The sequence below is a fragment of the Mytilus californianus genome, unplaced genomic scaffold, assembly GCF_021869535.1.
Source record: "Mytilus californianus isolate M0D057914Y unplaced genomic scaffold, xbMytCali1.0.p SCAF_7, whole genome shotgun sequence".
Lineage (NCBI taxonomy): Eukaryota > Metazoa > Mollusca > Bivalvia > Mytilida > Mytilidae > Mytilus > Mytilus californianus.
The window spans coordinates 29136812-29162369 of NW_026262723.1; the positions used below are offsets into that span (position 1 = coordinate 29136812).

A 25558-nucleotide genomic window follows, 5' to 3' on the forward strand; every position below is an offset into this window, starting at 1 on the left:
TCTCTTTGTTAATTCATGGGGCCAAAATCATGAAAATATGTTACCTAATACAAAGATTGACGAGCTTATAAACCCTAAGAGGACCAAAAGTAAGGTCTTAACTAGAAACATTTCTAAATCAAAACTGATTTTGAAATGCTATAAGTGATACAGCAAATTCAAATTAAATAATATTCGTATTTGCATGACTGTTGCGAATATTAACCTTTCTATTTGTTTTATTGTGACCTCGGTGACTAACAGCCAACCAACAGACATGTCAACCTAGCGGTAGAAATAACATTAACGGCACCATTTTAACTACATATAATGCGCATTTCGAAAATACAATGTGATGTCTCTTCAGTGATGTTCGAGACCGAAACATTTGAAAATCCACAACCTAATACAAACATTGAAAAACTGATCAAACCAAAAACGAACTAAACTAAATAAAATCAATACCCATAATCAGATCAGATCTATGCATGAAGGGAAATAGATTTCGGTATTGAAACTGATTTTGAAATTTATGGACGGAAAATTGAAATACTAGACGTATAAAATCTGCATGTTAATTGGTCAGTGCTGCAACGTAATTACATACATGTTAAAGATGTTAACCTTTGACAATATTCTATTGTGACCGAAGTACTGGCTTAAAGGTACAAAATGCAAACTGTAGATAGCTTACAGCTATTCAACAACAGTTTCGACAGAGTAGCAGCAATAACATTTGTTTAACTGTACGAGATGGACATTTCGACACTTAATGTCTTTTATAAGATGCTCGAGTCAAAATTAATTTAAATATCAAAATCCTAATGCAAACAATGAAAATCTGAATAAAAATAGAAAAACAAACTAATAAAAATCTTAAACAAAGCAGAATAAGCATGGTAGAACACTTTCCTGATTTTAAATAATTTCGAAATTTTTAAATACCAATTTTATATGTTTAGATTTAATTACACAAATCCGTTATTTCATGCCACAGGTACCAATGCCGGAACGTGATTGCATACATAAATATCAACTAAATGACCCACAACAAATCAAGGCTAAAGATTCACTTTTCGAGTATATTGTTAGAAGAAAATAGTTCCAATACTATTAACATGATTTATGCTTTCTACCATAAGCATTATGTTTTTAGATTATTTTGTTAACTTAATATCAATGTTATCAAAGCACTTTAAAATGATACATTCACTTGTCAAAAGAAAGAAATTTATTTGTAGACAAACTAATAAGTGGTTTTTACAAGTTTTAATTATCAATCATTCTACTTATTTATTTTATCTTTAAATATCTATACATAGGTTTTCCAATGACTATAACATGTATAATTTTATGTTTGTATGTTTATAAAATAGATTTGTTTTAAATATTAGAATAAATGTTTTGGTATCCGATAAACATAATGCTATGTAATGCAATGCAATGCATAGATTACATGCCCTTTTGCCAATGTTATGCATTATTCAAGCGTCACTGATGAATCTTTTGTAGACGAAACGCGCGTCTGGCGCAAATACAAAATTTCAATCCTGGTATCTATGATGAGTTTATTTACAACCACTGGGTCGATGTCACTGCTGCTGGAGTTTTTATTCCCCGAGGGTATCACCAGCCCAATAGTCAGCACTTCTGTGTTGACATGAATTATCATTGATATGGTCATAATTATAAATTAACTGTTTACAAAACTTTGAATTTTTGAAATACTAAGGCCTTTATACCTCAGGAATAGATTACCTTAGCTGTATTTGGCAACCTTTTAGGAATTTGTGGTCCTCAATGCTCTTCAACTTCGTACTTTATTTGGCCTTTTTAACTTTGTTTAATTCGAGCGTCACTGATGAGTCTTTTGTAGACGAAACGCGCGTCTGACGCAAGTACAAAATTTCAATCCTGGTATCTATGATGAGTAGATATAAGAGGATGTGGTATGAGTGCCAATGGGACAACTCTCCATTCAAGTCAAAATTTATAAAAGCAAACCATTATAGGTCAAAGTACGGTCTTCAACACGGAGCCTTGGCTCACACCAAACAGCAAGCTATAGAGGGCTCCAAAAATTACTAGTGTAAAACCATTCAAACGGGAAAACCAACGGTCTAATCTATATAAAAAACAAGAAACGAGAAACACTTATGAACCACATCAACAAACGACAACTACCGAACATCAGATTCCTGACTTAGGACAGGTGCAAACAATTGCAGTGGGTTTAAACGTTTTAATGGTACCAAACCTTTACCCTTATCTGAAGCAATAATGTAACATCACAACATAGAAAGACACACTATAACATATCAATTGAATTGGCTAAACTCAATCAAAAGACATATTAATACCAGTGAACATATACTGAACAAATAAATTTGATCTATGATACAATGTCAATACAAAATAAAAAATAAGTAAACTAAGGGAAGAATAATTAAAGTAACATGTTATGCCGCTGTGAAATGTTAAACAATTTAAGAAAAACAAGATGCTTGAACAAAAATATCAGCCATTTGCAATTACTTTAAACACAGGTAAATGAAAATAATTTTGTTGTTAGGTATACATGTGCAGTTCAAATGGAGAAAGGAAATATTTTTACAAAATAAATAATTTTTATGTTTATAGTACGAAGAAGTGAAAATTTAAAGTAATACCAAACACTTATCAAAGCTGGTATATAGACCAGATTTAACCCTGAATAAGTAAACATTAAATAACAAAAAAAGGTTTATTTACAACCACTGGGTCGATGCCACTGCTGGTGGAGTTATTATTCAGCGAGGGTATCACCAGTCCAGTAGTCAGCACTTCTGTGTTGACATGAATTATCATTGATATGGTCATAATTATAAATGAACTGTTTGCAAAACTTTGAATTTTTGAAATACTAAGGCTTTTCTACTTTAGGAATAGAATACCTTAGCTGTATTTGGCAAAACTTTTCGGAAATTTTGGTCCTCAATGCTCTTCAACTTCGTACTTTATTTGGCCTTTTTTAACTTTTTTTGATTCGAGCGTCACTGATGAGTCTTTTGTAGACGAAACGCGCGTCTGATGCAAATACAAAAGTTCAATCCTGGTATCTATGGTGAGTTTATTTACAAACACTGGGTCGATGCATTGCTGGTGGAGTTTTTATTCCCCGAGGGTATCACCAGCACAGTAGTCAGCACTTCTGTGTTGACATGAATTATCATTGATATGGTCATAATTATAATGAACTGTTTACAAAACTTTGAATTTTTGAAATACTAAGGCTTTTCTACTGTAGGAATAGAATACCTTAGCTGTATTTGGCAAAACTTTTGGGAAATTGTGGTCCTCAATGCTCTTCAACTTCGTACTTTATTTGGCCTTTTTTAACTTTTTTTGATTCGAGCGTCACTGATGAGTCTTTTGTAGACGAAACGCGCGTCTGATGCAAATACAAAAGTTCAATCCTGGTATCTATGGTGAGTTTATTTACAAACACTGGGTCGATGCATTGCTGGTGGAGTTTTTATTCCCCGAGGGTATCACCAGCACAGTAGTCAGCACTTCTGTGTTGACATGAATTATCATTGATATGGTCATAATTATAAATGAACTGTTTACAAAACTTTGAATTTTTGAAATACTAAGGCTTTTCTACTGTAGGAATAGAATACCTTAGCTGTATTTGGCAAAACTTTTCGGAAATTTTGGTCCTCAATGCTCTTCAACTTCGTACTTTATTTGGCCTTTTTTAACTTTTTTTGATTCGAGCGTCACTGATGAGTCTTTTGTAGACGAAACGCGCGTCTGATGCAAATACAAAAGTTCAATCCTGGTATCTATGGTGAGTTTATTTACAAACACTGGATCGATGCATTGCTGGTGGAGTTTTTATTCCCCGAGGGTATCACCAGCACAGTAGTCAGCACTTCTGTGTTGACATGAATTATCATTGATATGGTCATGATTACAAATTAACTGTTTACAAAACTTTAAATTTTTGAAATACTAAGGCTTTTCTACTTCAGGAATAGATTAGCTTGGCTGTATTTGGCAAAAAATTTTGGAATTTTTGGTTCTCAATGCTCTTCAACTTGTACTTTATTTGGCCTTTTTAACTTTTTTTGATTCGAGCGTCACTAATGAGTCTTTTGTAGACGAAATGCGCGTCTGGCACAAATACAAAATTTCCGTCCTGGTATCTATGATGAGTTTATTTACAATCACTGGGTCGATCCCACTGCTGGTGGAGTTTTTATTCCCCAAGGGTATCACCAGCCCAGTAGTCAGCACATCTGTGTTGACATGAATTATCATTGATATGGTCATAATTATAAATTAACTCTTTACAAAACTTTGAATTTTTGAAATACTAAGGCTTTTCTACCCCATGAATAGATTACCTAACCTGTATTTGGCAAACCTGTTAGGAATTTTTGGTCCTCAATGCTCTTCAACTTCGTACTGTATTTGGTCTTTTTAACTTTATTTGATTCGAGCGTCACTGATGAGTCTTTTGTAGACGAAAAGCGCGTCTGGCGCAAATACAAAATTTCAATCCTGCTATCTATGATGAGTTTATTTACATTACTATTACCTGTAATGCCAATGTTCTGGCATTACAAATCACATGCATTACTTAGGTAAAGGTAATGCATTACAAGACATTACAATTACAAATTAGAATTTTTCCGAGCCTGGAAAAATCAGAAATGTATTCATGAATATTCACATTATCAATGACATATATATATACCTCTGTGTTCCCGGGGTTGTATTCTCATTTCCTATAAAAAAAATATATATATAAAATGATTGTTTTGAAGATTTACAATGTAATTATGATTTGCATAGTTTTTTTGATAAACTACTCACATATGTCAAATCTACTTAACATGGTTACAAAACAGTTTTCAAGTTGTATTTAGCCAGAGTAATATCTAACTTTTCTTTGTGTGTCTTATGTCTTGATATGAATGGAAACAGTATATACATACAAATTACCGAACACTTAATTTTGAATTGATAAAATGTACACTCTCCTCAAGTATGATACCTTATGGTTTACAGCAGAGTCCTTATTATTAATCAAATTGTACCTAGCGTATCTCATAAATATGCCTTTTTAATCGAAAGCTATCATAAAATCTCTTCATACTTAGAATAATATCAATAGTTGAAGATTTTGATGTCAGTTCACATATACATTGAAATCAAATGTTATACTGAACACTTATTGCACCTTCCACTGGTCTATACCATTTGAATATAGCAAAATCTGTATACACTATTCCTAACCTTGTTTGTTTCGTTCTTGTCGTTTTTTCGTGACTATATAACAGACAAGAGATGCGGTCAGAGCACCAAACAGAAAACCTCCAGTGAAAAGACCAACTTGTGTCATTACTGGGGAAGCAATGTTTTCTTTATTTGCAGAAACTATATTGAATAGAATAAAAAGATATGACTTTTCTTAATTCAATTATAAAAGTGCAACAAAAATAAGATTTATAATTTCACATAACCAAGTCATAGGTATACAGTTGAATTCAAAAAGTACTGTTTAAGTAGCTGTTAAATTTTATTCTAGCTATAGATAATTAAGCATTCTGTCTGAAAAGGTCTTAGATATTATGTTAAAACAAATCTTAAAAATAATGTATTTGCATAAGCAAAAAAATATATTTTGTCAAACAGCGAAAAATAAAAAAAAAAAAAAAACATCAACCACTTATGATATGACCTTGAAAATAACAAGAATTATAAAATTATATTAAACACAAATACTAAAAAGGGAGCATCGACATTATAAAAAGATGAAAAATCAAAGGAAAGATAAAGACTGACCTTGTGTACAATTAAATCCTTGTAATCCGTGCACGCATCCTCCAATGCATTCTCCTTTCCTGCGTTCACAAGGTTGATGTAAGCAAAGTGGTGAGCATACCTGTTGACAGTTTCTACCGTAAAATCCATCCGCACAAGCTGTAAAATAAGGTTTCAATAAAAAACAATGCATACACATATAAATCATCCTATATTGCATGTATGTCATTATCTATAAACATGTAAAGCAGAACTTCAATATATTTATTTATTTTTAACGTACTGAATTTATGAAGTCGGGTTAATAAAAAAAAACCCTTGCATAGTTTAATGCGTGTGAAGCGATTTCTGGGATCCTGATGCGCCTAAAAATAAGAACACATCTAACCTGAAAACCAAGTTAACAAACCACATCTGCTTTATGTTTTTTGTTTTGTTTTGTTTTGTTTTGTTTTTTTTTTGGGGGGGGGGGGGGGGGTCTTTGAGCGCATTTTTTTGCAAACTGAAATCCGAAAGACTTTGTAAAATGTAACACCAATAGATCAGGTCTGGTCAAATAGAACATACTGGAAAGTATTGCATATTTAAAACAAAATAATTCATACGCATAGGTGTAAAGTTCGAATAATGAAGAATATATTTTGATAATTTAGATATCAAATGAATGTTACAAGACTGGTGATCCTTGCAGGACACCGTTTAAAATATTACAAACATGTATGAATTCATCTAAAGACGATGGCATATATTTACTTTTTTAAAGATATTGAGTACCTGATTTGGTATATCAAAAAGTCCGGTAACTACTATGGTCAGTGTAAATAACGATATATAGACCACATTCACCATAATTGATTGAAGTTGATTAACATAGTCAGAAATGAGGCCCAAAAATAGGCGTCTTAATAAGATTTAATACACACACTAGCTTAAAATTGCAAAAGTAGCACACATAAGAGAAGAAATCTCAAGAATAAATACACCATAACTTTAAAAATACAAATGATCATACATCTCACACACGGGGGAAAACTTTCTACTACCTTCACACACCACGAGAATTCTAACTCCGTTAGTTTAATAGAAAAAAAAACGATATAAGGTATCCATCCATGATAGACAATCAGTAAATGAACAACAAAGACATGCTTAAAGCAGAACAGCGCTTTATTTGCTGTTCTTCGTCTTAAATATACAGTGAAGCTTTCGACAATGAACAAAAAAAAAAACGCTCACCTCACTGTAAGTTAAACCCGTATTATGCATTACAACCGAAGTCGAGTTGTCAGTCTATTGGTAATACGTGTTAGGTTTAAGTTTTCAAAAGTTATATCTGAGTTATGATTCGGCTGATCGAAGTTGTAAAAATCGTTTAATTAACTTAATGAATTTTTCCTTATAAATGTCTAGTTGTAATGTGCTTGGTTAACAGTTTTATCTTTGTCACATACTGATACATCTGTGAGCACAACTCTTAAACCATACTTCACCTACTTGTATCACAGTATTTCCCGTTTATATAACCAGGGTTACAAGCGGTTGTGATATTACATAATCCATTACTAGGATCACACATTCCAGACACACAACCCTTACATAACATGGAACAATTTTTCCCAAATTGACCAGTAGGGCATCCTGAAAAAAAGGTTGGAATGAAACATGTAAATCAGAACAGTATACGTGTATTGATATGATGAGTTAAGCCATTTTCAACTGATTTTTACAGTTTGTTCTTATGATGTGCTTTTTACTTTAACAACGCTATCACAGATTAAGGGAGGGTTGAGCGCTTACAAACATGTTGATTTTGTATTAACATTGTGTCAGAGATTAAATTTATTTGTTCAGTGTATGTTCAATTGTGTTTATATGTCTTTTGATTGAGTTAAGCCATTTCAATTGATATTTTATAGTGGTTTTATATGTTGTGATGTTACACTATTGTTTCAGGTAAGGGTGAAGGTTATTACCTATTAAAACGTTTAAACCCGCTGCATTTGTTTGCACCTGTCCTTAGTCAGTAACCTGATTTGCAGTAGTTGTCGTTTGTTGAGGGTTCCTTAGTGTTTCTCGTTTCTCGTTTTTTTATATAGATTAGACCGTTGGTTTTCCTGTTTGAATGGTTTAACACTAGTCATTTTCAGTGCCTTCATAGCTTGCTTTTCGAAGTGAGCCAGGACTCCGTGTTGAAGACCGCACTTTGACCTATAATGGTTTACTTTTACAAATTGTGACTTGGATGCGGAGAGTTGTCTCATTGGCACTCATACTACATCTTCTTATATCTATTATACCCCGTCACATTCTGTATGTGCCTGTCCCAAGTAAGGAGCATGTTTTTTCAATGGTTGAAGTTGGTTCATGTCTGTCATATTTGTTTTTCGTGAATTGTTTTGATATAGATAAGGATCTTTTTCTCAATTTAATTGATTCAAATTTTTCATTTTAGGGTCTTTCAAACCCTTATACGATATTGGTTTTTCTTATTGTTAAAGACCGTTCGGTTGTCTATGATTGCTAACATTCACTTCATTTGAATTTTGGTGAACTGTTATCTGATTGGTAAGCTTACCACATTTACGTAGTTTCATATAGATGTATTATTATAAAAACATTCGATCAAATAAGATTTCGACTTTTTATGTTGGCATTTCAATGTACAGTTGTAATGATAAGTAAAATTAAAAAAAAACAACAAATTTAAAGATGACGATAAAATTCCTTAAATAGAATTCTGAAAAAACAGATAAAACCTAGCTCAAAAGAAAACAAAACAAAACAAATGAATAGTACCTATAACCTTACATAAAAACAATGAGACTGAGCTACACGAACATAAAACAACTTAAATGATCGAAGGTGGTCCGGATGAGTAGACAAAATTTATTTATTTTTTATCTTCCACAATTTTCTGATATGACAGAAGCTTGGATTTCCCATCATAATTTTATTAAAAGAGAAATGCAGCTTAGAAGGAATATATTGCACCAAGAGTTTTAAGTAGTAAGGTTGAAATCTTCCCGTCGAAAATTGTGTTAGTTAAACGTTAAGAAATATCTGTTTCATATATGTCGACATATATGATCCACTTGTCGGTTCCACAATCCCATCCTCTTTTTCTCGACACTGACTACCGAATTCAACTTATCAACGGGTTTGTACTTAAATTATTAACACCACTGGTGCTAAATGTGGAGCTAGATTTGCACTTTTTGCTTTTCGCAAAGCCATTGTCAGTTGGTTTTCAATTAATGTGTTTGAATACTACTTTGTAACCCTTTGCCTCTTTTTTGAAACAACACCAGTGTGAATTACTTGTGCAAGTTCAAAAAACTTATATGTCATTTGAAAAACATGTATTCAACCATTGTGCGAAAAAGTGAGAAAGTGAAAATTTTCACGTTTACAGTGATTTTATTCAACGCTAATGACAAGTTTTTCTTTGTGAGTTTGAGTTAATGAAGTGTTTATCTATTTATCTCAAAGAATCATTGTTTGTTATATAATGAAAAAAGAAGCACAACTAACTTTGTGAGCAATCGAACCCCTGCCATCCGTCATTACATCCTTCAAAGCATTCTCCAGTCACTCCATAGCATTGTTGATTTAAACAATTTGTTGAACATGTCGCAAGACAGTCTTTGCCGTATGTACCAGCTTTGCATGCTGAAAAAACATTATAAGTGTATAGTTACTGATTAATACACACGGTGCATTTATCAAGAAATGAATATCGTTTCAAACTAAAAAGTGTATGAACAGCTGTCGACAACCTTCCTCATTCTTTTCCTGCATAACGTAAATTTGCAATTTGTACAGTATCATCATTTGAACAGCTAATGGTGTAGCATGTTAACATGAATTTGGTGTAAATACGGACATGGCATATAATTCAAAACAAAGTAACAACAATGATCTGCATTTCAACTTTAATCATCTGTGACATGAGGCCATTAAACTGTCATTTCAAAAATAAAGTCCTTATACCTTGTTCACACTTATCTCCACGCCATCCATTTAAACAACCAAATATACATTTTCCGGTGTCAAGGTCACATGGCCCATTACAGGTTTTTGAGCACGATTGATTACAGACAGGACCATAGTATGAAGGAGGGCAACCTGAAACAAGAATAAATAAAAAGGTTGTCGAAGTAATCACGATACTACATTTTAATTGAAGTACTTTATTTTTGTAACACCGTTTGTTCCCACAAACTGTTATAAACATTCTTTATATTTTGAAACTTAACTGATGGGGGTGAGTAATTAAAACAAAACATTAAAAAAGAGTGTTTGTATTTGTATTTATCTATATGGAATATAAAACTCTATCGAATGTGCTCCACTAAATGCATTTTCCAGTGTAAAAAGTTAAATCACAAAAATACAGAACTCCGAGAAAAATTCAAAACGGAAATTTCCTAATCAAATGGCAAAATCAAAAGCACAAACACATCAAACGAATGGACAACAACTGTCATATTCCTGACTTGGTACAGGCATTTCCTTGAAGATAACTATATACCTGATATTCATGTAAACAGCTTCTCTCATATTTTTTAACAATGCACATAAAATAAAAATACAAGCTGTTTGATTTTCAAATAAAAAGGGAGAAATACTATTCCACTGAAAAATGCAACTGTATAATAAACCATTGGTTAGTTGCGATTTTATCAGTAGGGAATTGCATCAATTGCAAATCAAACATTCGAGATCGACACAATATTATCATGATTATGTGTGTGTAATTTGATAAATAGCAAAGTATAACTTATAAATGGTCTATTGACCGTTTGTTATACAGTCCTTGGATGGTGTAAACTTCCCACTAACACCATACACCATTACACCATTCACCATACACCATTACATCATACACCCTGTGCCATTACACCATACACGTTACACCTTTGCACCATACACCTTACACATTACACCATAATGCAATTTAATTTCAAAGAAAACGTGCGACTACAAAATTATTTATTTATTTTAAAAACGAATTTTGATCACACTATTGTAACTTAATGTAAAAAATTACAAATCAGTTAAACATGTTAAATGTCGTACACCATTCATTCACTCCGATCGCACGTTACACCATTACACCATTCCCCTTACACCATACACCATAGGACCATACATCTTCTACCATTGCACCATATGCCATACACTATTACACCATACATGTTTTTTTTTGGGAAGTTTACACCATCGAAGGGCTGAAGTATACTGGAATATTGATTTAATAATCAAAATATGAAACACATTTGATGGTAAGCGAAACTAAATATTTCTACTTTGTTTTTTAATCTTACAGTCGTACAATACATATTTGTACCTGTTGAAGTGTGCAAAAACAATGCTTATAGTAATGAATTAAAAGAGAGGTGAACTATACCAAAGGGTCATTAAAATGCAGATTATTGAATAGTACTACCTGCATACGCATTTAAGGACAACTCGTTAGCTGATATTTAATTAATGCATCCTTCTAGGGAAAGTGCTTTCACTTGTAATGCAACCGAGGTTCACACTGTGGAGCAGGATCTTCTTATCCTTTCGGATCACCTGCGATCACTCCAGATAATGGTGGGGTTCGTGTTGCGCAGTCTTATGTTTTATATGTTGTGTTTTGGTAAACCGTTGATTGTCGTTGGTATTTTTCCTTCTTTTTTTTTGCTAAGCATTGTCGGATTATTTCTGGCTTTATTAGTTTGAATGTCCCTTTTGTATCTTTCGCCTCTATTTTACAATATCGGTATACATTATAATGCCTTATTTCTATTAAAACACCAATAACAAAATAGCAGTTTATAATTGTGTCTTAATACTACGAATGCAAACTATACTTCATGCAGATCAATGCAATATCGAAACATATAATTTTCTCATTTTTTTAATTGAATACATGTGAACAGCTTACCAACAATTCCAATCTCGCATACTTCAAGTTCCGAAAAAAAACTTTCAACTGAAGACTCATAGGTCAAGTATCTGAAAACAGCATGCAAATTGATCTCAGATGGTAGAGAGGTTTCCTTATATAAAATGGTGCCAGATTTCCAAGAAGTGCTTGTATTTGAAGCATAAATAGTATGAATTCCCTCCCGTGTAGTACTTTCTGAAAAAAAAATAAAGGTTTCAACTTGGTAATAAAAATAGTTATTCGGGCATATTAATACAGCTGTATAATAAAATGGTTTTGTTATACTTTATGTGACTTGTGTACTTCTGATTTTATACGCATATGGAAACTATTACTGCTCGTATGGATTTTAGTTCTATTTTTGTTTTACCGTCCCATCTATAATATTTCAGTACTGTCTCAGAAAATATTTTTCAGTATTTTTCAGTATTATTTGTTTCAGACTGATTTGTCCTGACTAATTAATTCCCGTACACTATAATGTTTGCATAAATATTTAGAACGATTTTTCCAATTTGTGTATATTTCTTTGTTTAATTGGACGTTGTTTAACTTTAATTTGAATGCGTAAGGTGTACCGTTAGTGGACATTCCTGCATATGTAACAGTAACTAATATACCAAGAACAACAGCCAAATTGACTTATAACTGTTTGGATAGGATTGTGTGGTAGATTATGTAAAATTGTGCATAGTAAGGGGTTCGTTTTTTAATGGAGTGTTACGCTTTAAAGAGTAATCCTTAATAACAGCGCAATGAAGGAACATTTTCCACTGTAATAGAATAGAAATCAAGGAGTCGTTTCGAACGTAATTGATAGGAAATAAGGGTTACCTTGATTTTGTTTTTCCAAAAAAGGCAGCAGTATTTTCCGATGTCAAAATCTAATAATTCGATTTAGAAAACACAAATCAATATAACTAACGGAAACTGAAGGAATTGCATAAACTTCAAAAGGAGCGAAATCGGTATCGGGGAAAATATCAACATATAAAGCAGACTTTCTATTGTCGGTAATATTTTTTTATATTTAGTTCACTTTGATATATATGAGATGGAAAAACTCACTGAAACGTAGAATATTGAGTGACATATCATTTATATATTATCTGAAATTAAAATTTCGGATTTTTGCAAGACGCTTTTATCTTTTTTGTTTTAGGATGGTTCCCTATGTTCAAATTCTGTTTCATTTAAGTAAAATCAGAACAGCAATAATGCGTGTACATGTAGTACTCATTTGAATACCAACTCTGGTGAGACATATCAATCCACCAAACTAAAACAAAATATGTTGTCATTACAAAATTCAAGTATTTGAAATTATTATCTTCGGTGTATTTGTTTTATAAAGATCAGTGTGATTTTTTCACAGTTAAATGTGTTATGACCTAAAACAGATCATATCTATATACGTTTCCATTTTTGTTTAGAAAAGCTTTATTCAATGAGAGGATATATTCGGTCTTTCAATTAAACATTCCAAACAGTAGTGTAAAGCGTAGACAAATAAAGGATTTTTCATTACATGGAATGTTGTAAAGATTGCTTTTGAAGATTTTTGTCTGAATTGTAAGCAATTTGAATCTAATTGACAACAATGGTTGGACATACCTCAGTCATGACAATATGTCTGAAGGACATATATCACTGTAAAACGACTGATCTTAGGAATTTTGTTCGCAGTCCTGTTTGATGTTTACTAAAGAAGAAATGGACATTTCATCTTTCGTAATGTATGTAAGGTTTCAGTGGGATTCGAAGTTAGTGTTGAATTCCAAGATCTCTATTTAGATATTCCAAATAATCATTTTTGCATAAATCACAACAGTGTTTCGGGTATTGTTTGCTGGAACAACATTTTTGAAATTAATAGGGAATAAAGCATCAACAAATTTGGGAGCCTTGAAAGGGTCAGTAGCCTGTGTGCTCATTGCACATCTGAAAAAAAATTACATATTACCATAGGGAAAAAAATCAGATAAGTCAGCTCCCTTTAACTAAAATTTGGCTGAAAAATTTACTTAAACGGATAACATTTAATCTTTTTTTGTGATTTCTACGTTACAAACGTAAACATAATCAACATCTCTGAACGTAGTTGTCTTTTGTGTGTTTTTATCATCTACTATTAATCCGAATAATCCAATCGATATTTTCCGCTTATCTGCTATCATCAAATAAATACGTAATGATCTTGGTTATTGTCATCTAATAAAATTACTTCGGGATATTGTTTTAACCAATGAATAAGGGAATGTGTAAATACTGCATGAACAACAGATGATTTGCTTTACCGTAAGAAACATATATTTTGTTTGTATGTGGTATTGTATACCCAATATAGAAACATGTGTTAACTGACAACCCAAGATTCAAAATGTAAAAGTAATAAAAAAAGTCAAATGATATAGACATTTATTGTTTGTATGATTATTGACGTTAACCATTGATACAGCAACGATATAGTTGGAGAATATGATTATTCCGTGTGCTGTATTGCGTTTTATTCACGATTGTGACATTTGGACAGCGTTTGAATTTTCATAGCCGATGATGCATGCATAGTATGAGACGTTGGCTCCTTTTAAATACACGATCGCGCTCCTTTTGGAGGTCACGCAATGGCCACAGTTTCTGTTTGTTACCTTGATCCTATTAATTTCCTAATCGATTTTTTTAATTTTAACATCGGAACGAACTTTTGCCTTAATTTTGCAAGCAGGTAAATCTGATGCAGCTACTTTTAATTTGATTTTTTATTTCAAATGCAAACAGAAGTAATGGAATTATGCGATTTTTACTAACGAAAACGTTGCAATTTGAATAAATCATCTGATGTTTGTTGACCTTAGACACAACGAAAACCTGCTCTCAAAATAGAATTCTATGAATTAACAGCAACTTTGTTCATTTCCCTGTTTTACATACATTATTCAACAGAGCACTAATTTAGCAGGTTTAATTGAATAAGATTTGTTAAAAATTACAACAATTTGATGAATATCATTTGGCTTGTATAATCTAATTGCAAATTTAAGACTATCCCTTTAATTCTTTTTATTTTTTTTATTTTTACTTACTCTTCAATTTTTTTTTAATAATGTTTGGATTTTTAGAAAGTTTTACCTCGAACATCGCTGAATTTATCATCGAAATGGGCTTCTGGTGCAGTAATTTTGTATCGGTTATATGATTAAGTTGTTATCATGAAAGTAATAAACGGTTTACATCCACGTTTGATTTTGAGATTTAATTATATACAGTTAAGATACATACCACCAAAGGTTATATGCACTCCAGTTACAATGCTTTCTTTCTGAAGGTCAACTTGAAATATCACGGTTATTCCCTTTGTTTTAGAACATGATATTTTATATCCATCATTTGCCAGATTTGCCGGTTGACTACCACTTGGAGTCTGCGAGACTAAACCTTCAGAGGCAATGTTATCTGAAACAAGATGTATCTGGGAGTATTTTTATTTTGGATATATTGAAGACCAAGTTAAAACACTGGCTTATATTTATTCGTCATATTCAATCTGACGATATCTTTATGCAGGTTTAGATTTTTAAAATAGTCAAGATAGAACTTTTGGCTGCTTGATGCATTCAAGTAAGCTCAAGAAGGTACAAAAAATATTGATAATATGTAAACAAACTTTTTTTTTCATTTACGGTTATTGCACTAGAAAACATACTGCTGTTCCCAAAATTGTATGCGGGGAAACAGCATATATATGTATCTTTTTCAGTCAGTCGTTCCATGCAATCCTCATTCAAAACTTTAAAAAACACATTGTTTGTTATGCGTTTTTATAGTAGGCCAACAAAGGGAAGATTTTTCTATGAACTTTTAATTATCAGTTACAATTGTTGTGAGAGGAAATGTTATGCTATTTCAAGGTTATTTTATGCACAATTACTTACACTTGCTACAATAGTTTCCTGTTCGTCTTTCCTTACAACCATCAGTGCAAACTGCAGTTTGTTTATCGCAAATATCATTTAAACAATGTTTAGTGTTACAACCAATAACACAAGAACCATTTCTAGGCTGGCAATGTCGCCCTACGCAATTTTCGGAACAACCTTTATCACATTTATTACCCCAAAAGCTTTTTGGACAACCTGAAAATAAAAGGCTTCCTTTAACAAAAAAATTTGACAACGAGAGCGTTGACCATATAATACGTTTTCCTTTTATCTAAATGATTTAAAACAAGGGTTATGTTGTTTATTATAAAGAAAATGACAAAAATCACAGGGTGATCTCAGATGCTTTGAAGGGAATTTAATTACTGTTCTACATGGGTTACACGTCGTGTTGCTGATATAAAAGATATAAGAAGATGTGATATGAGTGTCAATTAGACAACTCTCCATCCAAGTTACAATTTGTAAAAGTAAACCATTATATGTCAAAGTACGGCCTTCAACAAGGAGCCTTGACTCACACCAAACAGCAAGCTATAAAGGGTCCCAAAATGGCTAGAGTAAAATCATTCAAACAGGAAAACCAACGGTTTAGTCTATATAAATAACGAGAAACGAGAAACAATTATGAACCACATCAACAAACGACAGCCACTGAACATCAGGTTTCTGACTTAGGACAGGTGCAAACAAATGCAGTGGGTTTGAACGTTTTATCTGGCACAAACTTTCACTCTAACCGGTACCTGAGACAGTGGTGTAACAATACGACATAAAAGGACACACTATAATACATGAATAGAAAGAAGGCTCAACTCATCAAAGTATGAATACTAACAGATTTTAGACAAAAGTTCGACCATGAAAACCAAATTACCAAATAGTTAAATTATAAACCACAGAAAAATATATCAAAGCCAAAACCAGTATGACATAATTTTGCCAAACAACCGGTCACTGATGAACCACTCAAAAAGAGCTTGTTGAGAAAGATCTTTAACGTGCAAAGAGCGTGGTACTCCCTGAACACGGGAAGTACGAATTTAGTCTTCAAGTCTAAAAGAATTATGTCACATTCGAGGTACAAATGACAGTAGTGTGGTTACAACGTTTGGAACATATTCATCATCAGCTGTGAGACAGACATTCCATAACGGTCAAACAAATCGTGACGGAGAGATTACTTCCCCTTCATTGTACTTGGATCACTTGGTGTATTACGTTTCAGTAAGCAGTAACCACTGGCTATTATCAACGAAATCGTGATACGAAATTTGGACAAGCTTTTTTATCTGTGGACACCACTATTAACTTAGAGTTCATCATACAAATATGTTGGCTAAGACCCGTAACCTCTGCATTTATCTGCCAATTACGATCAAACTTTTGGTACAGACTTGAAGCAGACAGCAATTCAATTTCTACTAAACATAAATAAGTTTATTTTTCAATTTAAACAACTTTTGTATTATAAAATTCGTGAATTTCGAATAAATATAATTATATCAGCAATAGGAAACAGTAGAAACAATACTATTCCTCGAGATGGTATCTTCTGTTATTACTGCTACTAAATAGAAGATTCGGTTTCTTGTTATTAGTTGAAATTAAGTAATTAAAAAAATTTGATGTTTTTGAAGCAATTTCCAAGTTGATGTCCATTATACAAACCAATGTTTTTGAACATAATGCAAGATATATTTTCTATATGCTCCGTGTAATCTGCATAATGGGATTACTAGAAAGATATCGCTATCTTCGTCATATTGTATTCGTTTGTGGTTGTTTTTGGTTTTCGTCCTTTGTTAATTAGCCGTGATCGTTTTTTCCAGTTTTAATAAACTTTAAAAAAAAACATCAAGTTATGAATTATAATATTTAATATCGTGGTCAAAATAGTTTATTTAATGTATTGTTTTGTTGAGCGTTTTTATATTAGATAAAACCTAAGCAACAAACCAATCTAAAGATTAATCCATTGGCACATTTATATTGAAGCTTGGATAATGAAAATAAAAGCACCTTACACAATGGCGCTTAACCCACCATTAATGGCAACATAACACAGTTCAACTACAGGTCCATCGTAGCGAGTTTCATTCTCTTGGGATCCTTTATTATCGAAATAAATGACATACTGCCCAAGTTGATTACAAGGAATAGTTTGTGTGATGTTCGGCAGACCAGGATCAGGATCCTCATAGCAAAGATAACCAGCAGGTGGAATGGTTGATGTATTGGTCACATATAACTTAAATCCATCCATGCGACGCGCAACTGTAACACAAATTACACCAATATTAGTTTAAATCGTAGCCGATGACTGAAAGGCCATACTCTTATTTGAGGAACAGTTGTGCATAGTATTCAAAATTGGAATTAAATTAAAGACTATATATTCATTTTCTTACATTTAAATATAGCAACATGCTATAAATAATATAACTTTAAAGGAAAAGTGCTGTATTGGTCACATTTCGCTTACCTAGTGCATTTTTATAAATCCTGTGTTTTGTGACAATCTATTTGCATTTTAAGTAGACAAACAGCTATTTTATATAATGGTGTGTATCTTTACCTGAATATCTCTTTAGAAATTAGAAAAAGACGGGGATAATATCATTAACAGGGTGAGTAGATAATTCACAAACATAACTGGGTTTCAAAATTGAGGAAAGAGAGAATTTCTATATAGTGGCTCATCCATCTTGACCCACGTATGGAAACATTAATAAATGAAAATAACTCCTTATAAATTGTACTCGTTCGATACGCTGTTCTACAAGTCTAGCCTTTTGAACAATATGTAATAAACTTATAAAAAGAAAAGTCGGGGTTAGTGGGCAAATTTTTTATTAGAACTTCTTGGAAAAACAAGAGGATTCCGAATATCAGACAAAAAGTAAAAAAAACAAGAATAGCGAACTTTCTTGATTTAATAAAAAATCTTTATTTATGAACGAAGAATTTACTTAAGGAAGGTTAGGAATAAGGTGAGTACCAAAGCACTGACAACCGATCTGCAGATACAATTGTAAACGTTTACTATACCTGTTACGGTTTCAACCCAGTGCTATAAAATAAATCTTATGATCACAGATAAAACACCGGATGGATTAGCCAATTATGAAGTAGTCTATTGCACGTACCACGTTTTTTTTTCGTCGGAGAAATTCATGCAATTTATATTTAAAAAAAAATAGTTAACTGCCAAAAAACAAATAATGCATTGGTCTCTTGTACTTTTTAGACGTAAAATCCATATCATTGATTTAAAAGCAATATCAACCCTTTTTTCTGGGTGAAGAAAATTGTGCTTAGTTGGCCTTTTGCTTAAACAAACATGTTGAATTTACACCTTACGTTACTGACCGAACATCATGCAAAATTAAGAGCTGTCATCATGTGCTGTTCCTACAATTAGGATACAATTCAGTATAAAGAAAGAGTATGAGAAAAAAAAAGAGAAAAGAGATAAACCACAATAAGTGTGTTTAATAAATTTTGATTGGGGCACACTCCTAATAAGAAACGGAAATGCATTTTCAATATTGTGTTATGTATGATGGTAACAAGACTTCTGAAGAACTCAAAAATATGGACCAAACAGACCATTCTCTATAACACTTTTTTTTAATCAAGTTTCAATCTAAAATATGAGGGGTTTTACACTATAACAATTTCTTTTTCGGCCACTTTCTATTACAGAAAAAAAAATTATATTTCGCAATTTAGTCATGTATATCGAAACATATACGTTTTCTAAAGCTAGTCGTACTCATTGCTTAAACGTTTAGTTTGGGTTTTTATTTTAGGTTTGTGTTGCTTAGTCCTTAAATTTCTATGCAGTGTGTGTATACTACTGTTCGTCTTTTTTATTCTTTTTCTGCGATCGAATTGTCTCTTCAACATATCATTTCGATCGTCCCTTCGCCTCTATAAGAAACGTTAATTGTGGATTTGACATATTCGATGTTGTTCTAGAGATACTTCCACACATTCCATGTATATTGTATTCTATTACACCTTATTGTGCTCGACAACAATACATGCAAAAAGATTAAAATATCAAGTTGATATTCATACTTTTGTATGTCATGTTTGTCTTTGGTATACTTACAATTTTCCCGGTAGTAGATTGTTATATCTGTAATGTAAGCTGTTCCGAAAGATATTTGGAACATCCACCAAGCCGCTGTTTTCTCAAGATTCGTGTGGGAACAGTAATCATTGTCAAATGTATTTGATATAGGTGGGTTTATGGCATTTACAGGTCTTCCATAAAAGTATTGAGAACTCTGGCTAGCTTTGCCAAACGGTGTAAGGTTATCTACAAAAAAGATAGCAAATACAAATGAAAAAACATATCTGTCAATTATGCATGTTTCTCCAGGAGATTAAAAAGTTATTGATAAAAACACAAACATGTAAAAACACTTAATTTGTCATAAAATGCACATGTTGTTTGGAATTGGAGAACTCATAAGTGGTGCTCGAATCAAAACCAGGAAGTTCCAAAATAATGTTCTAAATGAGGCCGAGGCAACCTTTACCTAAGGTTTGAACAAGTCTGCACTTTATGAACAGTAAATTCACAGATAAATCGACGACAACGTATATGTATCAACGATATGATATGATACTGTGCCGGTCATATCCCCGCGTACGAATCGTCACCCAGCATTGGCATCAACCCAAAGAACTGTTTTTCGAATAGTTTTTCATTCATCACGACAAGGTTATATGGTTGGTCATCATAAGTTTACAATTGTACGTTTGTGAATTTAATCATTATTAAGTTACTAGGATTTCAACTCTCTTAGACAAAGTTGTTCTACGATAGATTTAGCTACTTTATTCTGTCAGTTTTGGTCTATGTATATGGCTTCGAACGCTCGAAATTTATAAATTGTTGTTTTATTTTTTTACAAAACAAAAACCAGATCAGATTAAAAAATCACATTCCTTTGGTTAATGACAATTCCAAGAACGAGATTGTTGAGAAAAATTATAACGAAGCTTTTGACAAGATAAAAAAGCTTATCAAGATAAAATGTGTGGGTAGTAATGAAAACGGTAAGAAACTTTTAAGCAAAACGAGGTCAATCAGGAGACCTGTGACAAAAATGACAAAAAAAATCAACAGAACTCAAAATAATGTACTATTTCATCGTCATCCCAAATCTAATAGAAAAATACATCGAAAGCCGAACATATTGATCAATGTATGTCTCATTTTGCAGATTTTGTCATAACAGCAGTTCATTCTAAACATTCCTAAAAGGTTGAACTGGGTAAAACTCCACGAATGAATGCTCTGTTTAAAGCACAGGGAATCACAAAAACATGCAAGCTATTTTTAGATGTGGTTCAATAAAGCATTGAAATCATGCATGTCATGATTCACTTGATTTGGTCGTAATTTAGATACAATAAGGTACATCCATGCTATTACATAGGGCTAGAAAAATATATATTTTCTCCTTTCTTTATATCAAACATATTTAAAAAGTAAGTTTTGTTTAATATTTGTCATGATGTAGGTATCAAGAACTACGATGTAGGAAAGTGCAAACTAGACGAGTTTGTCAAAATTCTGAACAATTATGTTACAACAGGTGCGAACCAAACTTAGTATGCAAAAATGATTTAAGTATAAATAATAGTCTTTAAATCTGCACATAAGCCTTTTACTCATAGTGACTTTCAAATGGTGTAAACCAGTAAGATCTGTTACAAAATTATATTTCAAAATTAATGATCTATCTCTTTGAAGAAAAATTCATTTCTAATATCAAGTTTGATCTAGGGTTTCTATAAAATCGCTAGAAATATTTTCAGTGATTTTATAAAATTCCTAACAATTTCACTGATTTTACAAAATCTTTGAAACTGTTAGGTATTTTACAAAATCATTATTATTTCACAGATTTTACAAAATACCAGAATTTACAAATTCACTGAAATATATATATATATATATATATATATATATATATAATGATGCAAACTTAAGAATTCTATGATTTTTTTTTAAATCTAAAGGTTATTATGACTTTATATTAGAAATAATTCACTAGGCTATGAAACACTCTGTTCTGTGACACATTTTCTGTGTACTCGTTTTGCAATAATGAATGAATGCTGGACCAAACATTTCGGTAATTTTGGTTAGCAATTTGAATTATCGGACGAACAACTTTACATAAAATACCCCAATGATGATTGTGGCAAAGTTTTGTAAAATGTCGACCAGTAGTTTCATAGGAAATGTTTGTTGACATTAACGGACTACGACAGATGACGACGGACATCGGATGTCAAGTGATGAGAATATAAAATAGAGAATGGAAATGGAGAATGCGTCAAAGAGACAACAACCCGACCAACGAGCAGAAAACAGACGCAGGCCACCAATGGGTCTTCAACACATTGAGAGAATCCCGCACCCGGAGGCGAGCTTCAGCTAGCTTACTTGGCACTTCGGGCAATGGGAGTTAAAATCATCTTGCAAAGTTCTTTAATATCACATTCAGATATACTGATAATATCCTCATTATCCACATTATAATAATACAAGCCTTTCGTTTGTAAATATCAAAATCAGGATAATATTACGTTATATTGAGAAATTAAGATTATCACTCATTCGGTCAAAGTAGATTACAGCACTGACCGTTCACTTGACATCTTTTTTAGTTTTTATACACTGAAAGGTTTTTATAAATGGTTTTCAAAACTTTTGATCTCAAACAGAAACATGCATTGAGTTCGAAGAAATCATGTCATAAGTGTAATCCTTTTTATGCTCGGAGTTACAACAGGTGTGTTCATTCTTTTAAATATTTTCTTTTAAGTAACTTGTTATGCATATACAAGTAAATGTTTCGGTTAAATGCTTTCCCAATTGTTAAAGATTCAGCATGATTTACAGCATGACTTGTTATTCAGACACCTGTCTATTGCATCAGAAATCGGTTGACTAATATAAAATAACTGTGTCACTGGCGACACGTTTTGTGGTTTTAGATCTTTAGATATCAGAATATAGAAGTCTAATCTGACTTTTTTCAGTGTGAACTCGCATGGCGGGTGATGCGTGTATTCATAGAAGGAGCCACTTACCCTATCAATGCCCTATGTAAATCTCATTATGGAGTTTATGCATTTCCCTCTTTTTTGTTACCTTGATTTTATAGGTTCTAAATTAGTTAATGAGAATTGAACATCTATAAACTACTGTTGCCTAAATTCAGAATCTGAAAATAAGCATACATTGAACAGAACTCAACCAGAAAGTATGTGTGTTTAGTCTTGTTAGTGAAGAAACTTTTTTATTTTAAAATATTAACATTATTAGCTTACGTTGTGCTGAAACACTCAACAGAACAGTGGCAATTGATATCAGTAATAACATTTCAGCCGTATTTACAATGAACATCAAACAGGTACAGTCAGCACTTGTGCTTTGCTAAAGTGTATGGTAAACGGAAATTATATGGATTACAATAGTTTCATCAAATTAAAACGTAATGTCAAGAGTCAACAAGGTACTAGTTTTAGATGCATGAATTTTTATTAATAGATGTTATTTGCTTTGAAAGAGTTGTCAGTAACTGCGAGTACTATCAGATCTGTACTTAGTGTCTTTTTGTTATGGGGATGTATTAGTACCCGTCTACGTCCCCATTGTTTTTTTGTTCTATTTGTATCCATCTGATGAGTTAAGCCTTTTTCAACTGATTTTCATAGGTTGTTTTTATGTTGTACTGTTACTCCACTGTCCCAGGTTAGGGGCGCGTTAGCGCCTTCAGATGAGTTTAACCCCGCCAGATTCTGTGTGTTGCCTGTTCCAAGTCAGGAGCCGTTCATGTTTATGACTATGCGGTATAGGCTTTGCTCATTGTTGAAGGTCGTACGGTGACGTATAGTTGTTAATTTCTGTATCATTTGGTCTCTGGTGGAGAGTTGTCTCATTGGCAATCATACCACATCTTTTTTTATATATGATATAAATATTATTAATCTTTTCTATGTGATTAAGTTATAATCTAAACGCAGCATGCTGCATCTGGAAGGTATTGATTTACAGGTAAATTATTAAACATTACAATCGGGAAGGGAAAATGACTCTCATCATGTCTATAGTGATTGAAATCAGAGGAGGTAACTGCGGGCGACATTTTGTCTGCATGTAACGAGTTTTGTGGTATAAACTGTTTCAAAATTAACATTAAGGTATTTCTTGATTATTTTCTTTTTAAATTTGCACATGAATTTCATATATATTTAAAAAAAAGGCGCACAATTAAATTAATATCTAACACTGAATAAAATAGAACACACAGAAAACAAATATTGAACCTTTTAACAATATATTTTAAAAAAAAGTTTGACAATGTTCTCTTCTTTTTTTTTGTTGTTGCAAATACCCTGTCCAATTTCGCAACAATTCAAAAAAACTAACCTTTCTTATAAATGACCATCTGCTATAGAAATATCGGTTTGATATTCTGACCCGAAAAAGAAAAAAAAAGGATTGGAAAATTGACATATAAGCAAATGAATGCCCAAACTCATCAATTAAAAGCAAAAGACAAAGAAGTATACAGAACAGATCATTGGAAATCAAAGACAGAGCAACACGAACCCAGCCAAAAACCGGTGTTATCTTGTGTCTTCCGCAAGGGTGTTCAGACCCTGCTCCACATCCGGAGCCTATCGTGTTGCTCATGTAAGTACAAACCCGATGAAAAGTCTAATTCGATGGCTTACATTCAAGGAAAAGAAGAAAGGATTGTGGTTACGACAATTGGACCATACCCGTCGTCATTGTGAAAGAGATATTCCATAGCGGCGACACTTGGTGGCGTTCGTCAAATTTTCGATGGGACAATTTCGTTTTCACCACTTGAAACTTTTGTTTTTTATAACTTCCTAATAAGCATCAACTATCTATCAGGATTATTATGATAGGAAATGCAAGCTCTGGGAGATCGTATCAACTGGGAGATATATACTCCATATTCAGGCGGTCCTTGAATGTTGCTACATAGAATTTAGCAATAACAACAATGAACTCATCTCTTTTGTCGTAAAGTTTTATTCTCAAAAGTAAAATCACAAAAATACTGAACTCCGAGGAAAATTCAAAACAGAAAGTCCCTAATCAAATGGCAAAATCAAAAGCTCAAACAAATCAAACGAATGGATAACAACTGTCATATTCCTGACTTGGTACAGGTATTTTCTTATGTAGAAAAATGGTGGATTGAACCTGGATTTATAGCTAGCTAAACCTCTCACTTATATGACAGTTGTATCAAATTTCATTATATTGACAACCGAGTCTAATTCGTCTCACATTGTCAGCATACAGATGTAAGTAACAAATTAAGAAACCAACAAAATTAGGTTCGTAAATTAAATTATGGATAAAAAAGCATTAAACCACCAGGAAACAAAGCAGATGGACGAGATATTGTGTTTAAAAATAATTACATTTTGTTCAAAGTGAAGTCTTTGTCTCTTTTCTGGAAGCTAAACAGTTTCAGATGTTCACTGGCTCTCGTATTTTGTTTACTTAAATGGGGAATCTTCAATTGTAATTACATAGATTGTATAAACAGGATTTGTGTAGTGATCTAATAGAGAAATCCTTTGAAAGCAGAGAAATGTTTTTAAAAATGATTGAAAATAGTCAACTTATGATTAAACTTTGAAACGACTAAACCTTCACCGTACCTAAATTAAAAACAGCGATTAAAAGAAAATTGTATGTAGAATGTTTACATTGATATACATTTTAAAAAATTTTACTGACTCTCACAACATTTTACTTTTAATTGGGTAACCTTCAATTAAATGACAACGGTTGTATTGGAGAAAA

General features: G+C 32.4%; 1 protein-coding gene across 2 annotated transcripts in view; it reads right to left on the reverse strand.

Moving 5' to 3' along the window:
• The window catches only part of LOC127709661 (multiple epidermal growth factor-like domains protein 11), a 33261-nt gene that overhangs the window by 3439 nt on the left and 4264 nt on the right, over window positions 1-25558 (reverse strand). The window contains exons 2-13 of one of the 2 annotated variants that reach the window (XM_052215275.1): window positions 23035-23140; window positions 19790-19999; window positions 17716-17946; window positions 15664-15864; window positions 15011-15184; window positions 11729-11926; window positions 9784-9918; window positions 9325-9462; window positions 7288-7431; window positions 5815-5952; window positions 5266-5406; window positions 4724-4754 (exon numbers count right to left, since the gene is read on the reverse strand). In XM_052215275.1, coding sequence (XP_052071235.1) covers window positions 4724-4754; window positions 5266-5406; window positions 5815-5952; window positions 7288-7431; window positions 9325-9462; window positions 9784-9918; window positions 11729-11926; window positions 15011-15184; window positions 15664-15864; window positions 17716-17946; window positions 19790-19999; window positions 23035-23140 — 1847 coding nt within the window. The remainder of the gene's footprint in view (window positions 1-4723; window positions 4755-5265; window positions 5407-5814; window positions 5953-7287; window positions 7432-9324; window positions 9463-9783; window positions 9919-11728; window positions 11927-15010; window positions 15185-15663; window positions 15865-17715; window positions 17947-19789; window positions 20000-23034; window positions 23141-25558) is intronic. The other variant, XM_052215277.1, reaches the window with a different exon arrangement.